Genomic DNA, 19,395 nt, shown 5'->3' on the forward strand with positions numbered 1-19,395 from the left:
GCCTCCATTCCGCAGAGGGACAAACAGGGATATTGGCTGTTTCTCTTCCCAGCTCCTCAGCTTTGACAGCCAGGGACAGGGTGCTGGAAGAGCACAGCGTCCCCAGCCCAGCCACACATCTGCTGCTAAGATGTCGCAATTCCCTGCCCTGCTCGTTAACGCAAATTGAAACCGATGAGGTTTAACACGCCAGGCTGAGAACTGCAGCACATGATACATGGACGTGGCAAACTGCCCCTTCTGCAGGGATGCTGGCACTTGGCACAGCATCAGCAAGACTGTGGCTACCCCTTTGCTTGATCCTGCAATGCCCAAAAGCCACAGGTCTCGGTCACCCCTGCTGCTCAATTTTGTATTTCCAACTACCATGAGCTGCAGATCTGCTTTAGTGAATTGTTCCAACCTGCACTTTCTCTCAAAAACACTAATGCAAGCAACTTTGTGGAAAATGAACAGTTAACCTGGCTAACACAGGCCTGAATGGATTACTGGAGCTCTGCAGAACTGTTTTTCTGGGATAAAAACAGCTCTGCTGGGATGAAAGCCTTCATATGCCAAACCCTGTTACAGCTCAAATGGAGAACATGTGCTATCTCCTCACGGACACATGCTTATTTACACCAACCCAAGGAGCCTTCAGTTCAAAACGTTCACATGTGAGCACTGCTCATCTGCCAGCATCTATGGGAATAGAAGGAATATCCACTACACAGACAGGAGGAGGAATAATATTCTAGATTGCCATGCAGTCCTTCAAGTATGCTGCATGTCAGCACTTCACAGATCTGATGCTGACCACAGAGAGTGTCTACATGGGAGGGAAAAGGAAGAATCAAAGCACCCTAAGTTGGAAATATGTTGCCTTAAATAACATGGTCAGAATTGTCTCAGTTACAATCCATTTGCTAAAACAGACAAAAAGTATTTCATCACTGAATAAAATCTGGTTATCTCATTGGAGGTCTTAGAGTGCTGAGTCTGATAAACAGAAAACACGGTGTACTGGTTCTCCGTATTTTCATACTAAAGATTCTGCTGTCAGCATTGCTGTAAGAAGAGTAAAGCTCTCATAGGACAAGGGAAAATTGGGCACAGTGGGCTGCTACTATACTTGATTACTTTTATTTTTTTCTTTTGAAGAAATGTAATGGCACAGAATCTGTCATCTATTAGATGCTGGCAAGAAGAGCCTCAGCAGCCATGCTCCAGACCCACACGTCAACTTCTGCACAGGATCTAAAGAGACACTGCTTAAAATAGATTTGTTAAAAAACAACATTTTCCGAAATCCAATGCCAGTAGAAATGTTTCCATGAAATTAAAACAAAAATCTGTGGAAAACTACACTTTTATGCTAAGATTTCTCTGCAGCATCCACAAAGCACAGCATTGCCACACTGCTACAGCACACAACAATCTAGGTAAAAAATGAAGGAACTGGGGACAAAGCCCATATAAAAGTGAAAGTGCCTACCCGTCTCCAATGATCACGCTGAAATACTGTAGAGAAATCAAAACAGTAGTTAAAAATACTGCAGAATAGCTCAGAAAGCATTTTGTCCCTAATATTTACAGGATTATTAGCAACAGGTGCTGGCTTTTCTGATTTGGCAGTCAAAGAGATTATCTTTTGAACACAGGAGACAAGAATTCCCAGAATCTCTTATTAGTGATCTATTAGATTCTGCTCTAATTTAACTCTACTATTTTCTCCCTGAAAGTGCTTTACTACTACTCTGTATTACACAGTTTGCTAAAGGAATACAACTGCTTTGCCCCAGCCACGTCGGAATCTCACAGTCTACTGTAACTAGAGATGACGAGCCCCGTGACCAGAGTTCAAAACCACTCAGTTCGATTGCTACTGCTCGACCTGGTGCAGGCCAAGTACCCCAGCAAGGTTTGCACAGCCTGGAGCCTACCTTGCCGTCGGAGGCAGTGTTGATCCTGTAGTGGTAGACCCTTCCCTCGTAGCGCAGGGAGATGGATCTCTGGCCGGGGCTGCTCTCGCTCTCCCGCACCAGGAAGCTGCCGTTGATGCCGCTGCTCAGGAGGTACTCGGCAGCGTTCCGAGACACCGGCCCGTGATACCAGGAGTGCTTCTCCAAGCTGTTCACCGGGGTGATGTAGTTGCTGGGGACCCAGCCCTGCCCGTTCTTGGTCTGTGCCTCGCACCACTCCCCATTGTGGTTGTAGCCCAGCACACGGAGCTTTTCACCTTGAGAAAAAGAAAATGTGTTTAGGCATGGCAAGGCCAGGAGCTGAGGACAAAGATAGGTTCTTTCTGCGTAAATAATCTCCTATAAGAATAGGTATCTGACTCAGCAGGGAGCATGTGTTTCTCTTCAAGCTTGAGTGGACCTCTCCAAGCCAAATAAAGTCACACACTTCAGATTTTTAGGCTCTCCTGCAGTTCTGCACCAGCTCCAATACTGCTCAAGTTTAAAAAATGAATCAAGCAAATTTTGTTTGAATTGAGTTGGCTTGTTGGAGCTAGGAAAGAACTGGAGTGGATAAACAATAAAAAAATAATTTCAATTAGGAAGGTAAGTAGATGTGACTTGGCGTACATACAGTGTTTTCTTACTCAATCCTTCTGGTCCTTATATCTGTACAGCCATTTTTCATACAGGGACTGTGTTTTGGAGAACTGTGAAAATAAGAGGCCAGCCTCCAAAGTCAGCTTAGGTTACTTTCTCAGTTCAAATTTTTGCTCCAAATGGAGACTTTAGTTTTGACAGACAGTTTTTTGCCCAATGCAATATAAAGAGTCAGTTATAACCTTTAAAAAGGTTACGACTTTGTGAAATATTTGTATTTGTTTAAGATGATTTCCCATAGTAAAAAAAATTCCACAGGGTTTGGTGTAAAACTTAATTATTTCACAGCGACTTTCCTTCCTACACCTTCTCCCACACTCCCCGTGGAATTCTGGCCAGTGACCTTACCTTTAGTTATGCTGAGAGTGTTGTCCCCACTCGCCACAAAATCATACAGTGCAACAAAGAGATGGGGGTCATTCTCACTAGGGCAGGACAGAAGGTTTTCCTTGGAGTTCCAGCGAGCTGCTTCGCTCAGACCCTGCGGCTCAAAGTCTGACACTACCGGTCTCTGAAGGGCTTCTGGAGGAGAAAGAGGGAGAGAAAGGAAAAAGCAGGTTCATTTTGGCTGATAAAAGCCATCTGGCCAACCCACGCACTCTGACTTTCTAAGTTGCATTGTTTCATGACACGTGTGCTCCTCGTGCGTCAGAGGAGAGATATGGACAGTGCCTTAATGCAGATCTCCTGCCACATAGGCAGGATGCTCTAGTTCCAGAGCTGTCCCCAGCCTTGCCAGAGCCCCCAGCTCCTGCCTCCCAGGACATGCAGGAGAAGGAAAGCCCCTCTCCATTCCTCCAGTCAATGCAGCTCACGTAGGCTGTTTGCTGCCTGTAAATCCTTTGGCTCACACCTAACTGCTGGAATGGTTAGATTTGAAAACAAACCCAGGACCTTTAAAAGGTAAATCCCTTAATTATCCTATAAATGAAATGGCCAGAATGTGCAGCAGATGGAGCCAAGCAGGGTGAGATTTGTAAGACATGGTATTTAAGAAGGAGTTAGGTCTTTCTGTTCTTCATAGTATTTTTAATCATTTCTCTTATTTGAGGACAAGGCAGTGTCTTTTTTGTTGCCCTCTCTCCTGCCCATCACTCTCAAACCAGAGCAGTGTTGAGCATACTTCTACATTTTTAAGAACCCTGAGATACCTCCAAAGACAGAGATTCCTGAAAACTGAGCTTTACAGGTGAGTAAAAACCAACCTCCAAGGTTTTTTGTATACTGGAGCACATTAGGCATGTAACATTCAGTAAGTATCAGGCAAGTCCAAATACATCAGGGAATTTTACTACAGTTGCTCCTGCAAGTCCTTCCCTTTGGAGCATGATTCTAGAGTTTGGAGCAGAAATGCTCCAGATACACGCCACCCCCAGATGTGCTAGCAGCACCATGCCTGACTGTGCTGGCACAGAGCCAGGACAATAAGTTGTGAAACTTGTATTTTGAAGGGTCATTCTCCATCTGGATGAGTTTGTTGAGTGAGGTCACAGTGTTGCACACAAACCATTGCGTCAGCACGGCTCTGGGGACAGGAAACACGGCACTGTCACACCAGCCCCTTGTGCCACAAACTGCCCTCCATTATACAGCATCAGCCCCCATCTGCTGAATCCCTCCACTCCCAACAGGGCTCTGGACAGAGAAATCCCATGCCAAGTGTTTCCTACACTGTCAGGTCACCTGGGAGCACAGTACTCTTTTTATACCTGCAATACTCAGTAGCACTGTGCTGCTATACAGATGCAATCCCATCAAAATATGGTTTTAATGCTACTGTTTGTTTGGCCTGGAAATCCAGTATAAGCTGTGCCAGTAAACCAGTGAAGAACTGATGCAAGTGACACCAGAAAAGGCATGGAAGTTTAGTGTGGATGTGTCCAAAGTTCCTAATGGGGAAATACCAAAAAAAAAAACGCCACCAACCCCCCCAAATTCAACCCTACAAATCCTAACAATACACATTATTTTCTAATATTATCTATTATCGTTGATAGTGAAAGTGCAAATAGTAGTGGTGGCCACTATTTACCCAAAGACAATCTGGCATCCTCAATGTGTTGGTCAGGTGACTACTGGTAAAGGCTCTCTGGGTGGTTATTTATGTACGTGAGTACTACTGTACTCTTTGGAAAATATATATGACAAATGTGAGCAAAATAGCAAATACAGACACTGCTGGGGCTGTTTTCCTAGCTAAACTGTAACTGTAGGGAGATATATTTCCATAGTGAATCAGGGCAGTTAAGTATTCCACTTTCTAAATGATTCCACAATCAGAAAAAGTTGTAGTGTGTTGGGTGGTTATTTTGAAGCACCTTCATCCTGGCTTCCTCTTCCTGTGTCCTGCAGAAGAATGTATTTTAATAGCCTGGGTTTCCCTCAAGAGTGACAATGAGAAAAGAAACAGAAAATCCACTTTCAGAAATTAAGCTATAATCATTTTACCATGAAAACGCTTTGATCCTGTCAAGCCCATTAAGCTCCCTTATCAAACACAGGGCACTGCAGTGACTGGAGATACTCCAAGGAGTTACACCATCAGTGAACACCTGGAACGAACAGACAGCAGAGCTGCAAGTGGCAGATACACAACCCCAGCAAGGAGCAATGCTGTGATGCTCTCCCCCAAATACAGGACAAACCAGCACTCGCTGCTCCGTGGGATGGACCGTAACCTCCGATAGAAAGGAAAGTGACTCCCACACAGGGCACTGATTCTACAGGAAGGCAGGAAATCCAAGGAAGGCTCCCCTCCAACTCCAGTGTGATTGCAGCCCAGCAGAGGATGGCTCAGGCACAGACAGGGATGGGGATGTGGGAGCAAAGCCAAGCACTCCACAAGAATCCCTCTCTCATGCCCAGGCTGCGGCGAGGCTGGGACTGACTCATTACACACGGATGCCAAGGTATGTGCTTCGATTCAGCTGTGAGACAACACCGTGCCAGCCGCCAACAACACCCACGAGCTGCGGTACAGGAGTCAGGGAAGGCTGGTTTTGCTCGATGACATTCCTACAGACACTGACTCAGCGGCAACACCTGCAAAACCAAGGACCGGCAAGAGCAAGGGCTGTTAAATACACAAATGACAACTTGCTAAGCTGGAAAACCACACCGGTCCTCCAGTGAAATCAGAGGATGCTTATACCCTCTGTCTCTCCCAGTCTGACCCTCCCGTGCAGCCACAGGTACCCCAACAGAGGTGCACACTGTGTGTGAACGTGCCATGCAGGAGAGCACGATGGGGAGATGCCAAACACAACTCTTGGGCTGAGTGGGGCTGGTTTTTCCAGAAGGCAGGAACCCCAAGTTAAGAACTGGGGTGGGGAAGGTGGTGAATGACGCTTGAGGAGTGTCCAGAAAAGGAGGACGAGGCCCTGAGTCAACACGGAGCAGAGCGTAAAGGAAAGAGCAGAATTGTGGTGACCCAAGTGTAGCAGAAGCTTGATAGACCGTGACAAAACACACTTTTAAAGGTCTGGGCCCCAAGAGGAGACTGTCAGCAGACTGAGGACACAAAACCATGAAGCAAGAGAAGCAGACAGGACATATCCATCTGGGAGCCACGTACAGCCGGCTGTCAGCAGCGTTTATCCCTCTGAGCGATTCTCCAGCAAATCTGCCCAGACATTCCAGTCCTTCAGAGCAGGAATTAGACATTGCTATTCCTACATATTGAGGGTCTTTTTCAACACGCAGCTTCTTCACCTCCTACTGCTGGTTTTAACTACAATTTTACAGCACTGCTGAGATCTTCAGTGGGCCAGATTCCTCCTAATAAATCAGCCTGGCTGCTGTACCTACAGGAGGCCATCCTGGCACGGCGATGGGGCAGGAAGCGAGCGTAATTCAATCTGTTATTGCTGAGCTGTCGTTCCTTCCACACATCCACTTTGTCTTGTGCTGCAACCCAGCAAGGCTGCAATTTATTACTCTGATCATGCCGTGCTCTGTATGACACCTGGGTTCCTGATAGGAGTCCTAAAGCGGCACTGTAATTCAGTTCTCCACTAACACCAACTAAATGATGACTCTTAATTAAAGCAGTGCGGAATTTGATATAAAACAACAGCAGCTTGTATTTTGAGGCATTAGCCATAAGAATGTCATCATTTCCCCCCCAAATTAAGTTTTTACTGGAAGGTATTTATGTTTATACACTAGAAGGTTTCGTAAGTGTAACTATCTCCTGCTCATTACTGTTCATACAAAGCCATGAATCATTGTTAGGAGCTGTGCGAGAAGTTCTCAGATATGAACAATTCTGGTCTAGATCAACGCAAGCAGATTTCCTTCACAACGTAAGGGAAGGGTTGGAAAACAGGCAGGAGTACAGAATTACACTCGGCTACTCCATAGCTGACTGTGAGGCAGTCCCGAGGGAATTGAGGAGACCTCCTGTCTCCCTACAAAACAAACATCCTGTGGGCTTACAAACTGTGCTGGCATTTTTTCCACAAGGTTTGTAGAGCAAGGGAGTGCAGAACACATCCAGTAATCTCTTTGGAAGCACAGCACATGCCACCTAAGCCTTCTCCTTCCTCTACAGTCCCTCTACTATTCTCTTCCCCCAGAAGAAATTATGATAAATGGCAAATAGCAATGCAGATTTAATACTTCCAAATGTTCCTGACTCTGAGCATATAGGATGGAGCAGCTGCCTCTCTGTTCCAGTATTTTTCCTTAGTGGCCCTCATGGATTCCCTATGACTGATGGAATATGGATTTAAAAATAAAATTAAAGAACCTGTAAACCCGATCTTTCCAAAAGAAGCAAGGTTTTGTGATTTATTTCAGATCCATCCCTTTTGTGAGATCAGGCTCAGCCTCTCCCATCACCCACTGCACAGCCCAGGCCACAGACCCTTCTGCAACAATGGCAATTGTTGGTTTTCCTGCTATTGGCTGACACTTGTAAAGCCCACCTTCTTAGAGCCAGCATGAGGATAAACACCACTTTTTAAACATTGAGTATTTATATATAGAGATTAAGTAGTGCAGAAACTGATCCAGCCTCTTCCAACCAACCCCATTCCCCTGAGTTGGGCCAGTCTCCCCAGCTGTGCTGCCCTTTTCCCCCTCCTGCAAGCGAGGCACCTTCCTCCTGCAGACAGGCTGTGCTCCCTCCACATGGACACCAGGATTTCCAGTGTTCCAAGTACCAAACACCAAGACTGCTGAATGCCAGCGTGAGAGAACAAGGGCACTCATGGCTCCTGCTGGATTGTCCAGGCTCAAACAGACCCTCACAAGCCAACTGCAGTGTTGAATCTTGTCTGAGCACCCCTGGTGATGTGGCATCTCCCACTCCTCCAAATGATGATTCCATCATCTCAGAGGTTTTACTGTTGTTTTTTGTTTTGTTGGCTTGTTTGCAGGTTGTTTTGTTGGATTTTTCTGCAAGTTCACTCTTACACAGACCTGCAAGCTCTACCTGAGCTTATTCACTGAGTTTGTTCCATTTATAACCCCTTAGTGTTTCTCCACTTTCTCCAGCCAGCTAATCACAGTTGTAGATGGATGGATGGAATGGCAGAAATTTGAACTTTCTTCCTAGATCTGCCACTAAGATCTGCCTGACCTTAGACAATAACCTCTGGGAGAGGAAGGGAGAAGAGTAATCAGATTCAAGTGAACTTCAGTAACACGTCAGTATTTCTGACAACTTCACTTTTATAGCTTTTGGTTTTGTTTCCTTACTAAAGCAGCAGAAGTAGGGAAGTGTGCCCGATTCTAAGCCCTGGGCAGGGAAAGCACCAAGCAAGAATCATCAAGATTTACTGTTATATTCCCTTCTTTTACGAAGCAGCCCCACAGACTGCTCAGGGAAGACTGACATGACTGTGGATGATCTGTTTTAGGTCTGAAAACAGTTACAACTTTTCCCGTGAAATGATAATCCTTTCCTAACCACATCCCATGGGAAACCATAGCAAGCACCATCAGCCAGATTTTTTAGTAACGATGGAACAAATAAAAAACACTGGAACAAGCACAGAACTAAGAAGCCACTACGAAGCCAGAAATGTGTATAATAGCAAGAATTCTACTGAGTGGTGGTAGATGAGAGGCCATGAGGTGAGGAGCAGAAAACAGTCAAGGAAGAGAGGAAACAAACAGAAGGGAGGCAGCAACTCCAGGTTTATGCATTTTCTCTCCCTAACAGGGTGACCAAAGCCCTGCCTGCTGATCCCAGTGACACTGGGGCAGATGAGTTGCTGTGCTGCTGATTTAGGTCTGGCTTAATATGTGCCCAAATGCATTACAAAAATCCCTCTCCAGGAACAGGGAAATGGCTACAGGTTGCTGCTCCTCCCCAGGCTTGTGTACTCTAGCTGTAAGAAGACATGCTAAAAAAAATAAATTAAAAAAAAAGGAAAGCCAGTCTGACAGCTGGCAGGACAGGAGTCTTTTCAGTGAGAAAACAAAAGGACTTTACTAGTGTACCCAAAATGTTTTTTTTTTAAACTTCACAGAGAACACTGACAGGTTTTAAACAAAGCTTTTGCCTTTCAGTGATAGAGCCAAGCCCAAAAAGGCAGCAAGACTATTTCAGCCCCTATTTGGGACATGGACACGTTCTGTTTTCCTGATCAGATTGGCAGCAGTACTCGCTCTGCCTCTTCCCTTCTACTCTTTACCCTTTCTTGGTGTGAAGTGGGTGAGGAATTATTCACTTTGGCAAAGGCAGAAAGGAGAAGGCAGATGAGAGAAATTCAGATCTGTCACATTTTAAAATAATATTTACTAGTGGGAATAGAAACGAGGGCAAAGAAATGCCCAGCTCAAACACCCATATGAAAACTCAGTCATTGTAAGAAGCAGTTTGAACTTATTTTTGATCAACTTAAGAGAAGATTTCAGCCTTTTCAGGGAGCAAGACAGTCTGCCCTTGCACAGCAGCACACGGCTACGGGCCATAGCACCTGCCAGCCCTCCACACCACACACAGAGCATCTCCCAACAACCCTCGTTCCTGCAAACTAACAGAGCATAAAAGCCTTTCAGAAGGGACCACCATGAAAAGAAAAACCACATTTCTGATTACCTGGTCAAAGGACATGTACACCTACACATGTGCCTTACACCAAATCCAGACTCAGAACAGTAGTCTCAAAAAGTGTGTTTAAAAATACAACAAATAGACTTGATTTTGCTACATCCCATGCTATTCATCAATCAAGAATCAAGAACTGAATTGTTTTTGTTAACATATAAATACAAAAATAAGGAATTAAGTAAAATTTCAGCTATTCCCCTGGCTGCAACTGGTTTTCCAAGCACCTAATGGACCTTTCAGCCTTTAAGCCATTATGTTTAAGGTTTCCTGATCTATTATAGTAAAGAAACTTACAGCTTTCCATACAATTAAGATAACAACAGCAGAGTTAAATCCTCCAATGATATCACCACCATCTCATTAATTCTTTCAGAAGCTTCACAGAGGCTGAGTGATGTGCATGGAAATGAACTGGCCATCACAGGCTGTTCACAGGGATCCAGGAGCAATGATCTGGAGTTTCTGACCCTTGACACAACCCTGTCCCCTTCTCATGATCTGCCAAGCTTAAAATAACAAATCCGTATGTCAAAACTTGTTACATTCTTAAGGGCAACACAAGCAAATGGATTTCACTTGTGCTTTTGGAATTCAGAAGTTTGGGACAAGCCACCACCATTCTTTTGGAGGAGTCCTCAACAACGATTTCAACTTCATAGTAATATTTATAAGAAAGTGGCCCAAGAATACATTCAGCTTTAGAAAGGAGTAACAGAAAATCCTACTTTTTTAAACTTCTTTTTTCTCAGATGAGTATCTCACCCTGCTCTCCAGGAGTTCACCAATCAGTTATGGGGGTTCTGGGCTCTCTATGACCTGACTGCCACATTAAATTTGCAGTTGCCACATTTGTACACTTTTAACACCCACTCTGACACTGCCTTTGGGTTTGCCCCATGCTGAGCTGAGAAGTGAGACTGAGCTACTTCGAGAGATCGTTTAAAAGTGGTTTCAACGTGCATTTCCCATTCCATCATAAAGAAAAAAAATGCAACCACAGTCTCAGGGAAGCAAAAGGTGGAAATACTACAATATTAATTGTGTCCAACGTTCTTAACTCATACTGCCTATACGGCCAAGTCAAACCATGCTCTAATCCTATTATGCAACTGCATTGCAAATTGGGATGGGGGGGAGTGGTTGTAATGAACACAAAAGAGAAAACTTGCAAAAAGAGTCAGGGCAACACCCTTGTAACATCATCCTTTAACATTCATTTCTGCAGAGGGAAATGAGGCCCCAGATGCTCTGCCTGTTCTCCCAGGGCTGTGTTGAAAGATCCAGCAGCACAGACAGGAGGCCCAGAACAGCTTGGAGCTCCTTCTCAACACACAGCCTGAGCAATACCAGAGGCAGGGGACACAGACAGAGGTTTTGTACACCCAAAAGATCACAGAAGAATTCAGTCACATAAAAACATCAAAATTACTCATGCATCTGCCCACCATTTGGTTTCTGAAACTTTAAGTAAGCAGAAAAAGTCCTCTGGAAACTGTTCTTTGATTTTAGAGAACATAAAATTCCTCAGAGTCACTGAATGTATCCAATAAATACAGACTCTTGATCCAAAACTTCTTCAAGTGAGTTTGCCATGAGCAGCCATTTGTAGATTTTGAGATTCCTAACTTACTGAATTTCCGAGGGCCGTTTCTGCACTGAGTATTTGAGAGTCGAGCAACAGCAACTTGCGATAGGCCCCTGGAAATCAGCTGCTGCCTTTCGTGCCTCTGATTTGATGAGTTAGCACGGTCCTCCTGGCAGAAGGATTATTTTTACTGAAACAACATCCAGCAACACAAAAGGAGTTGAAGGAGCCCGGACCAGTGGGATGGACACAGCCCTGGGAATGCTGCAAAGGGGCTGAACAGAGGGACCACAACGCTGTTCCACAGGCAGGGTATGAAGCCACGTCAGGGTGAAGATCTTGCCTGAGGTCACGCCAAGCAAGACCTCAGCCCCAAGTCCCCCTGCCCAGCGCGGTGCCTCTGTCGCCCAGGCTTTCCATCCAAACCAGCTGAGCCCATATGTTTAACATCATAGCGTCTACAAGTAACCACGGGTGTGACTCAAAAATCACTTTTTAAAAGCAAACATGCAAGAAAATTTGGTTAAATAAATGCCTGTGGAAAGCACACTAAGAAGGGGGATATCCAAAATGGACCAAGGCACTACGTATTAACGCACGCTGAAAATATTTTACCGATGGACTCATCTAAATTTTCTTCTTGAGTATGGAGTTGGGTTTTTTCACGTCCAAAATAAGGACGATTCCCCCACCCCACCCCCCCCAAGGAAAAAAAAAAAATAAAGCTGAGGCCTGAAGATAGGGATTTGTTTATGGGCTCGGCAATAAGATCACTTGACATTTTACAACCATAAATGGTAGAGCCGCGCTCCCTCTGTAACTGCATTAATGAAAGGCACCTGGGTCCGCACGCCGCCGACACCGCTCGGTTTTTCACCCCCGCACGGGAAAGCCCAGCCTGAACCTGGCCAGTTCCAAACATCCCCCCAAACCTGGCCCCAACTTGCAGTCGAGGGATAAAACTCGTGTCCGGGATGGTGGTGATGTGATCGGGTTGTGCCCCCCGGAGCACGTCCCAACCCCGGCCCCTGTGGGTACTCACCTTCCAGGTAGCAGCTAGAGGAGGAGGAAAGCCCCTTCTTCGATTTGCAACCCACCAATTTCAAGCAAATCTCCAACATTTTCATTTGTTAGAGTTTGGCTTCGGCTGTCTGGTTTCCCTTCCCCCCCTCCTTCAGCTTCTTCTGTGTGGAATTATCCGTTAGAAGTCTAAATTAAAAAAAAAAAAAAATCTAAAAAGATCCGGTAAAAGTCTAAAAAGTCCAGGAGAAGTCTAAAACATATCCAGGAGAAGCCTAAAACAAAATATCCAGGAATATTCGACGAAATCCAGCGCTCCGCAAAGCATTACAAGGGCGAGCCCGAGAGGCGGAAAATCCAGGGGCCCCGCACCTCCTCTCCCGGGGAGTTAACTCCAGCCATCTTCCCTCCTTCCCAACTCTTTTGGCGGGAGAGAGAGGAAGGGAGGGAAAAAAAAAAAAAAAAAAGAAAAAAGAATAAAAGCAGAAAGAAGGGAAAAAGCGAAGCCAACCAAGTTGGGCAGAGTCAGTGGTGCCGGCCGTGCGCGGCAGCCGCCGGGCGCTGCTGGGGCTCCGCTGCCAACAAAGGGCCCCTCACCCGCCGCCGGCCTCCATGACATCAGGCAGCCAGCAACGCCCTCGCTCCTTAACCTCCTCCTGCCTGCGCCTCTCCCAGCGCCGCGGAGGCCGAGGGGGGAACCAACAGGTTCGGGAAAGCGCGGAAAAGGCGGGATGGAGGCGCGACGCCGCCGCGCTGGCGCTTTGTGCGCGGCCGTGCCGCCCAAGGAACCGCGGGCGCTCGGCGAAGTCTTCAAAGCGCGTCATTTCACAGCCCATTAAGGGGCTGTTCAAACACCGCGCCTGCAGCGGGGAGAGGCAACCCGAGAGCGATGCCCATTTGTAGCCCGGCTCAAAAACGGCGGGGGAGATGCAGCTCCTTCCCAGGGATCCTGTCTTAGCATCTCTGCGCTAATTACAGGCACAGGGATTCAGGTTTCGGCTAATGCGGTTACACACGGAGGACGCTGCTCCTCTGGCACACGGGCCCAGAAGTTCTCGCTCTCCCACTACCAACTCTTCTTTTCCCCTACAAACTGTGCCCTTCCCCTGCATGTTTCTCAAGACTACACGCCAGTTAATGCTCTCTGGTTATGCATTTTTTATAGATTGTTTTCTGGCATTATTGTGTGTGCCTGTTTAAAACAACCATCATTTTTGCTATATATATTATCCATCTATCCATCTATCCATCCATCTGTCTCTCTCTAAAGGAGATAGCATGTTGGGTATGTATACAACTGCATTCTTTCCACTCAAAAATCCTCTTTTACCTCCCAAAGCTTGGGGTGCTTTTGCTACTTGGAGCAAGAGGTGCTCAAGGGTGCAGAGTTCATTAGGGGCACAAAACATAGAGCCTGGGGAAAACGGCCTGGGAAGCTGATCCCAGCACAAACCACACCGCGACATGTGGAGTCCCTGGTGTGTCACACACAGAGTCAACAGAGCAGCAAATCTTCGTTTTTGTCCCTGAAAACTTGCCTTCACATCTGACAGTTTATTTTGGCAAGGTTACTGACTAGTGCTCATGGTCTTTTGCCCTCCAACGTTTTCAAACATTGAATACTTTAGGGGAAACTCTGCATGCTTCCAGCATCTGAGGTCTGTGCCTCCGAAACAGCAAACATTGCTCAGACTTTTTAAACATTATTTTACAGCATCACTTTGCCTCAGTCTTCTGATCCATGGGATGAAAACATGAAAGACAGCTGGGAAAAAAATCCTTGATCTCTCAACCCATATTGAACTGCAATAAGAGCATTTGCTTTTTTTTTTTTTTTAATACCACAAGTCACATTTCTAGCAAAGAAATAACAGTAATGACAGCATGATGTTCAAAGTGCTTTCACACTTTTCTCAGAAAACATGAATATTCCCATTCAATACACCAGAAAGCAGGTAGAGAACTTCAACATTTCCTCAATTCAGACAGTTCAGCAAAGAGCTGAGGCTCCAGATCCCATCCCCACTGCTGGCAGCCTGCATGGACATTGGGAAGACAACAATACAGTTCTCCCCACCCTCTCCCCACTTCTGGAGAATTTCTGTTTTATGGAAGCACCAGAGTTTTAAGAGAAACCAACACCTATCGACTTGTTCCTTGCCAGCCTAACAGGGAACTTGTGTGCAACTGTACTGGGGGAGGGAAAAAAGACAGAAAGAAAAAAAGGAGGAGTTAAACACAGATTTGGAGGAGAAATGTTACACAAATCACCGGAGGATCTCGGTCCTCACGTGCTTCAGCCCAGTGTCGTGTTTAGGGAACTGGGATGAAATGAGGTTTTAAGAGCAGACCAAGTATCTTGCACGCAACTTCTTTTCCACATGACGAGCATCCCCATCCCTATCCCACTTCTCCTGCAGCTGTAGGAACACAGAATCCCCAAAGCATTCCCTGGCAGTACAAAGGCTGCCCCCCATGAACACCACCCACCCATTATAATTAAGGTTAATACAATGAGTGCCAGCAGAATTAATGCGGATTACATTTGTGATGAACTCCTGGGGTTCTTATTCCTGAAGAAGAATGCCTCAAATTAAATTAACCCACTTGCAGAAGAACCTCAGTGTAGGAGAAACACATCCACTTGGGGAGTTAAACACAAAGAGCTATCCGAGATAACTTCCTCTATAGATAAACAAATTAATTCCCTTTATGCTTCCAGGCAGGCACGCTTGTGTGGTCCCTGTGCTACAAACATCATCCTTCAACGTTTCCTCTTTTGTGTCATGGCAAACTGAGCTGTAAATACTTTGAGCAAATACCCTCTGCCTTTCCTGAATGCCATGAAATTAACTGGTGATACAGAAATAAAAGCCGTATTGGTAGTGTCACACAACATCTGCCACTCTTACTGCTGCCAGCTATTAATCCCTCTCACATTTGTTTGTCATATACACAGAATAAGATCAGTCGTGAAACGTGTGCAGATTTCTGGACTACGGCGACTGATGAAACCTTTGACTCAGGCTCTCTGCTGCAGAATGGCAAAACAATTTGGTTGGGAGAAGGCTCAGAAAGTCTCCAGTTCCAGCTCCTGCTCAGAGGGAGGCTATCTCTCTACATCAGGATTTTCCAGGCTCTATGCAGCTAAACTTTAACCGAATCTGCTGGGCAGTTAAACACTTCTTATCCTCTCATTCCTACCAAGCTTTGCCTTGTTGCTAGTTTTAATTGTTGCTTCTCCTCCTCTTGCTGTGTGTACCTCTGAGAAGAGTCTTCCTAGCCACCAGTTGGGTGCTTATGAAAGCACTGGGACCCCTTCCATCCCCTCTCTCCCGACCAGGCCAAGGCAGCTCCCTCAGACCCGGGGGGCACCGCCGGCTCCAGCCCCTGCCAGGCTCCCCTCCAGGGTCTCGGCATCTGCTACAGGGGAAGGAGCTCCAGATGTGGCTTCACAAGAGCCAAAAAGAGGGAAATAATCACTTCCCTCGACCTGCTGGCTCTGCTCTCACTAATGCAATCCAGTATCCATTAGCCTTTATTGTTCATGCTCCTACAAGAGCATAAACCTATTTAGCCAATGGCCTTTGTTTGAGCTGCTTCTAGCAGGCAGATATTTTATTCTTTATGTTCTTAATGCTACCCAGAATTTGAGGACAGATTTTTTTCCAAAAGAGAATGATCACACACACACGACAGCAGCAGCGAAAGGACTGGACTCCATGAACAGAAAGTGAGTTTTGGCATGATCCCACGTGTTAGCAGCTGGAGTGAATTTTGTTGCGATACCATTAAAAACAGCTTGAGTGTTCGTCACCCATTTAAAATCTGAGCTTAATTTTGTTTTCAAATTCTTTTCTGAAACATGGAAAGTTAACAGAGTTTCAAGTCCCAAAGGCTGGGCATTTTTTGATAGGCACATTCAGCTGATTTGGGATGGAAAAGTCACTTGAAATAGAAATATCACAAACCAGTGGTTAAAGCAAAGGAGTAAAGGAGCATGCCATAAAAAGAGCAAATTTTTGCTTACAATTAAGTTACCTGTCCTTATCTTTCTCTTCTATAAATGCAGTTGAGAATTTCCCCACAGGTCATAAAGACTAACTCAGTGTCAGCTGTAAAACAGTTCTTTTGTCTCTGGAGCAAAAAAAAAGTCAAATCACATAATTTATGAGATGCATTTTTCGTAGTAAGTGGTAAGACTACATGGGATTTGGGGCATTCATAGGTCACTTTCTTTAGGATTAAAAATAGGTCCATGCCACAGAATGCTCCCATGCTACACAGCTCTCTTCTGATGGCATTTTTCACATAGTGGAATAACACATCCTCACACCATTACCTGATAAAAAATATGTGCATGTGTATATGCAAATGATCAAAGAAGCCTATGTTGAAATCCATGAATGACCACAGCACGTGCTACAGATGAGGCTGTAACAAAGCTGGGCTTTGATCCGACAGCAACATTGCCTGTTTTCCTGGGGGCTAGTCCTGCTTTGTCTGACAGGTTCCAGTTTTCCTTTGGGTTTTCAGATCCTCTACCATTAAACAGCTTCATCCACTCTTAGACACAAAGTGCCAAAGGCTTGGGAAGATAGTGTTGTCAGATAGAGAGGACTAGCAGCTTTAAAATCCTGGCTACGAAACTCTACCTTTTTGGCATGTGCAGCACAAAAACTCTGGTGGAGTCTTGTAGAGCTGTTTGCAGTGAATGCAACAACTTCAGTGAGTCGAGCACGTTGAGTTGTGAGAGCTTTGTTATGGTAGAGAAATTCCTTCTGCCAAAGAAAGCACAGCAGAAGGTGAGTCCAAGATTGACAGGCTTAGAGGTGAGTGCACATCCCACACCCAGCCAGTTAAAAGCCACCTCAGATTTAAGCAACTGTCTCCTGAGTCAGTCACCTCTTAGTCTTAACTGATTGTTCAGACACCTTGTAGCTACGCCAAAGGACAAGTGAAAACAAGTCTTCCAGGATACTCCAAAATTCTTCACTTGCTGGGCTATGACAGCACTACCTAAGAAGGCAATGACATTTGGGATTTATTTGTAATATCTGCCACGTAATGAGCAGAGGGCGAGAAAAGTCCTTGCTGGTGTTTTCACACAGAATGTGCTCTACATCAGCCCAGTAAAACTCTCCAAGTGTGTCCACACACACCTCAAGAGAAAGCCCAAGTGACCACAATACTGAGGGATCTCCAACTACCACTTACTTGGTGAGCTCTAGGAATCCATAATACCACTGGCATTAGGAATGCACACCCAGAAAAACCACTCTGCCCAGATGAACCTTTGTGCCAGAGATGTGTGTAAATGCCAGCCTTTCTCTACCACTGCCCTAACTCAGAACCACTCCACCAGTGCTGCCAGCATCTCTCTTCCAGCTTTTTATGTAGAAACCTTGGTCTCTCCTTTTCCAATTCACACACAAAACATTTTTACAGACTGCTGTTCTACCTTCCTGTTTAAGCTCTTCTCGAGATCCAGCTGACATGTTTACAACAGCTAGTTAAAACAGCATGTTAAAAACAAAAGCCTCTTGCTACTACTCTGACCATTCTACAATAGGTATTATTGTAAATAAAATAAAAAAACCCCACACATGGATTTGAACAAAGGCAAGTTAACACCTGAGGGCAAAGAGTGTTTTTCTTCCTTCGGTCACCGTTCAGAACAGCATGAAAGGCCCTGCAAGAGCACAGAGAGGTATCTGCACGTACAGGGAGATATTAAACACTTCTGGTACTTGGACTTACGAAGTCCCACTCTCATAAGTAGAAACTTCAAAAAAACCAAGAAAAGCCAGGTTACAAAAAGTCCACTGTACACATCAACAGAAAGGCCAAGGATTTTGCAATAAAACATGTGCATTTGTTGGTTTTTCTCCTTGATTTAACAGATGTTTGTTATTTGCAATTTTCATGAGCGAAGGAGGCGGCTGGGAAGTGGTGGGATTTCAGAGATGGGATGTTCAACTGTTTGAAATTCCTTTCAAGCAACAGAGCAGAATCCTTATTTTTTTAAGGTAGTAACAAGGCAGAAGGTACTACTAAATTCCTTCAGTGGTGATCTGTCTTCACAAACTATTAAATTCCTGCAATGGTGATCTGTATTCACTGTACTCATGTGAAAACACAAGACGGGTCATGAGCTCCGCTGGGAATTGCTTGGAGTATTAGCATTGGAAGCCTGCAAGGTTAAATTCAAGTCCAAAGAGGCTCATCACACATCACTGAAAAAGTTTTGGGCCTCTTCCACTGAATGTTTTTTGAAACATCTGCAAGAAAAGAGAAAAAAAGAAGCTTCTTGCACTTTTCAGATCTGAAAAAAATAGCAGTGTGCCTTAAAGATACAAAAATTGCATAAATGCCTACTGACTATAATGACTGAACTGCCATTGTCCAGGCAGTTTATTAAGGTTGCAAAAGAGTGAGCAGGGACTGGAAGTTCCTGTGCAATAGGTAGAATTCCATCAGTTTAGGGATCCTGCTGAAGTTCAGTATTTTCTGCCAGCCCAGGGAAGAGAGAGATCACAGACAGCCAGGACACAATCAGAAAACATACATGCTTGGAAAGGATCAGCAAATAAATTTTAGAGAAATATCTTTGCCAAATACTGACTCAGATCTTGAGTGGGAGCATTTCCGTATTTCTTTTAAATGAAAAGGCAAGGAAATGCAGATGAAAAAGTAAAGGTGAAAGAAGAGGTTAAAATGGGGAGCTCAGGGCTGATGACTTTGTGGGCTTTTCTTGTGTAAGTCCAAGCACATCCGCAGGAAGAGCCAGAGGGACCAGTGAACAGACCAGTGAACAGGGGTTAGTCCTGGCAGTAACTAAGTGGTTAATTTCTTCCATTCAAGAGCTGAAAAATCTGCCAAAGCAGAAGAGCAGGCCTCGGAGATCAAATTACACATGAGGAGGGGGTGGAAGGGGAGAAGAAGAAAAGAAAACAAGTATTACTGAACCACTGCCGCATGAGACTCAGCGGGGATTAGGAGGAACATGAAGGAGGAGAGGTTTATCCAGGGCTGGCTGTAAACACACGCCTGATCCATGCCCGCACCTCGCCATTCCCACTGCGGGAACACTGACCTGTCCTGAGCCCCTGAGCACGGGCCAACGT

The 19,395-nt window shown here is 45.3% G+C and overlaps 1 protein-coding gene across 4 annotated transcripts in view; it reads right to left on the minus strand.

Moving 5' to 3' along the window:
- The window catches only part of ABL1 (ABL proto-oncogene 1, non-receptor tyrosine kinase), a 78,199-nt gene that overhangs the window by 19,769 nt on the left and 39,035 nt on the right, over positions 1-19,395 (minus strand). For 2 of the 4 annotated variants that reach the window (XM_039561531.1, XM_039561532.1), the window contains 2 exons: positions 2,949-3,122; positions 1,923-2,218 (listed from right to left, as the gene is read on the minus strand). In XM_039561531.1, the coding sequence (XP_039417465.1) occupies positions 1,923-2,218; positions 2,949-3,122 (470 nt within the window). Of the gene's footprint in view, positions 1-1,922; positions 2,219-2,948; positions 3,123-5,048; positions 5,116-12,290; positions 12,458-19,395 lie in introns of those variants that run through there. The other 2 variants (XM_039561533.1, XM_039561534.1) reach the window with 2 other exon arrangements.

The sequence above is a fragment of the Corvus cornix genome, chromosome 17, assembly GCF_000738735.6.
Source record: "Corvus cornix cornix isolate S_Up_H32 chromosome 17, ASM73873v5, whole genome shotgun sequence".
In the NCBI taxonomy this organism is placed as follows: Eukaryota; Metazoa; Chordata; class Aves; order Passeriformes; family Corvidae; genus Corvus; species Corvus cornix.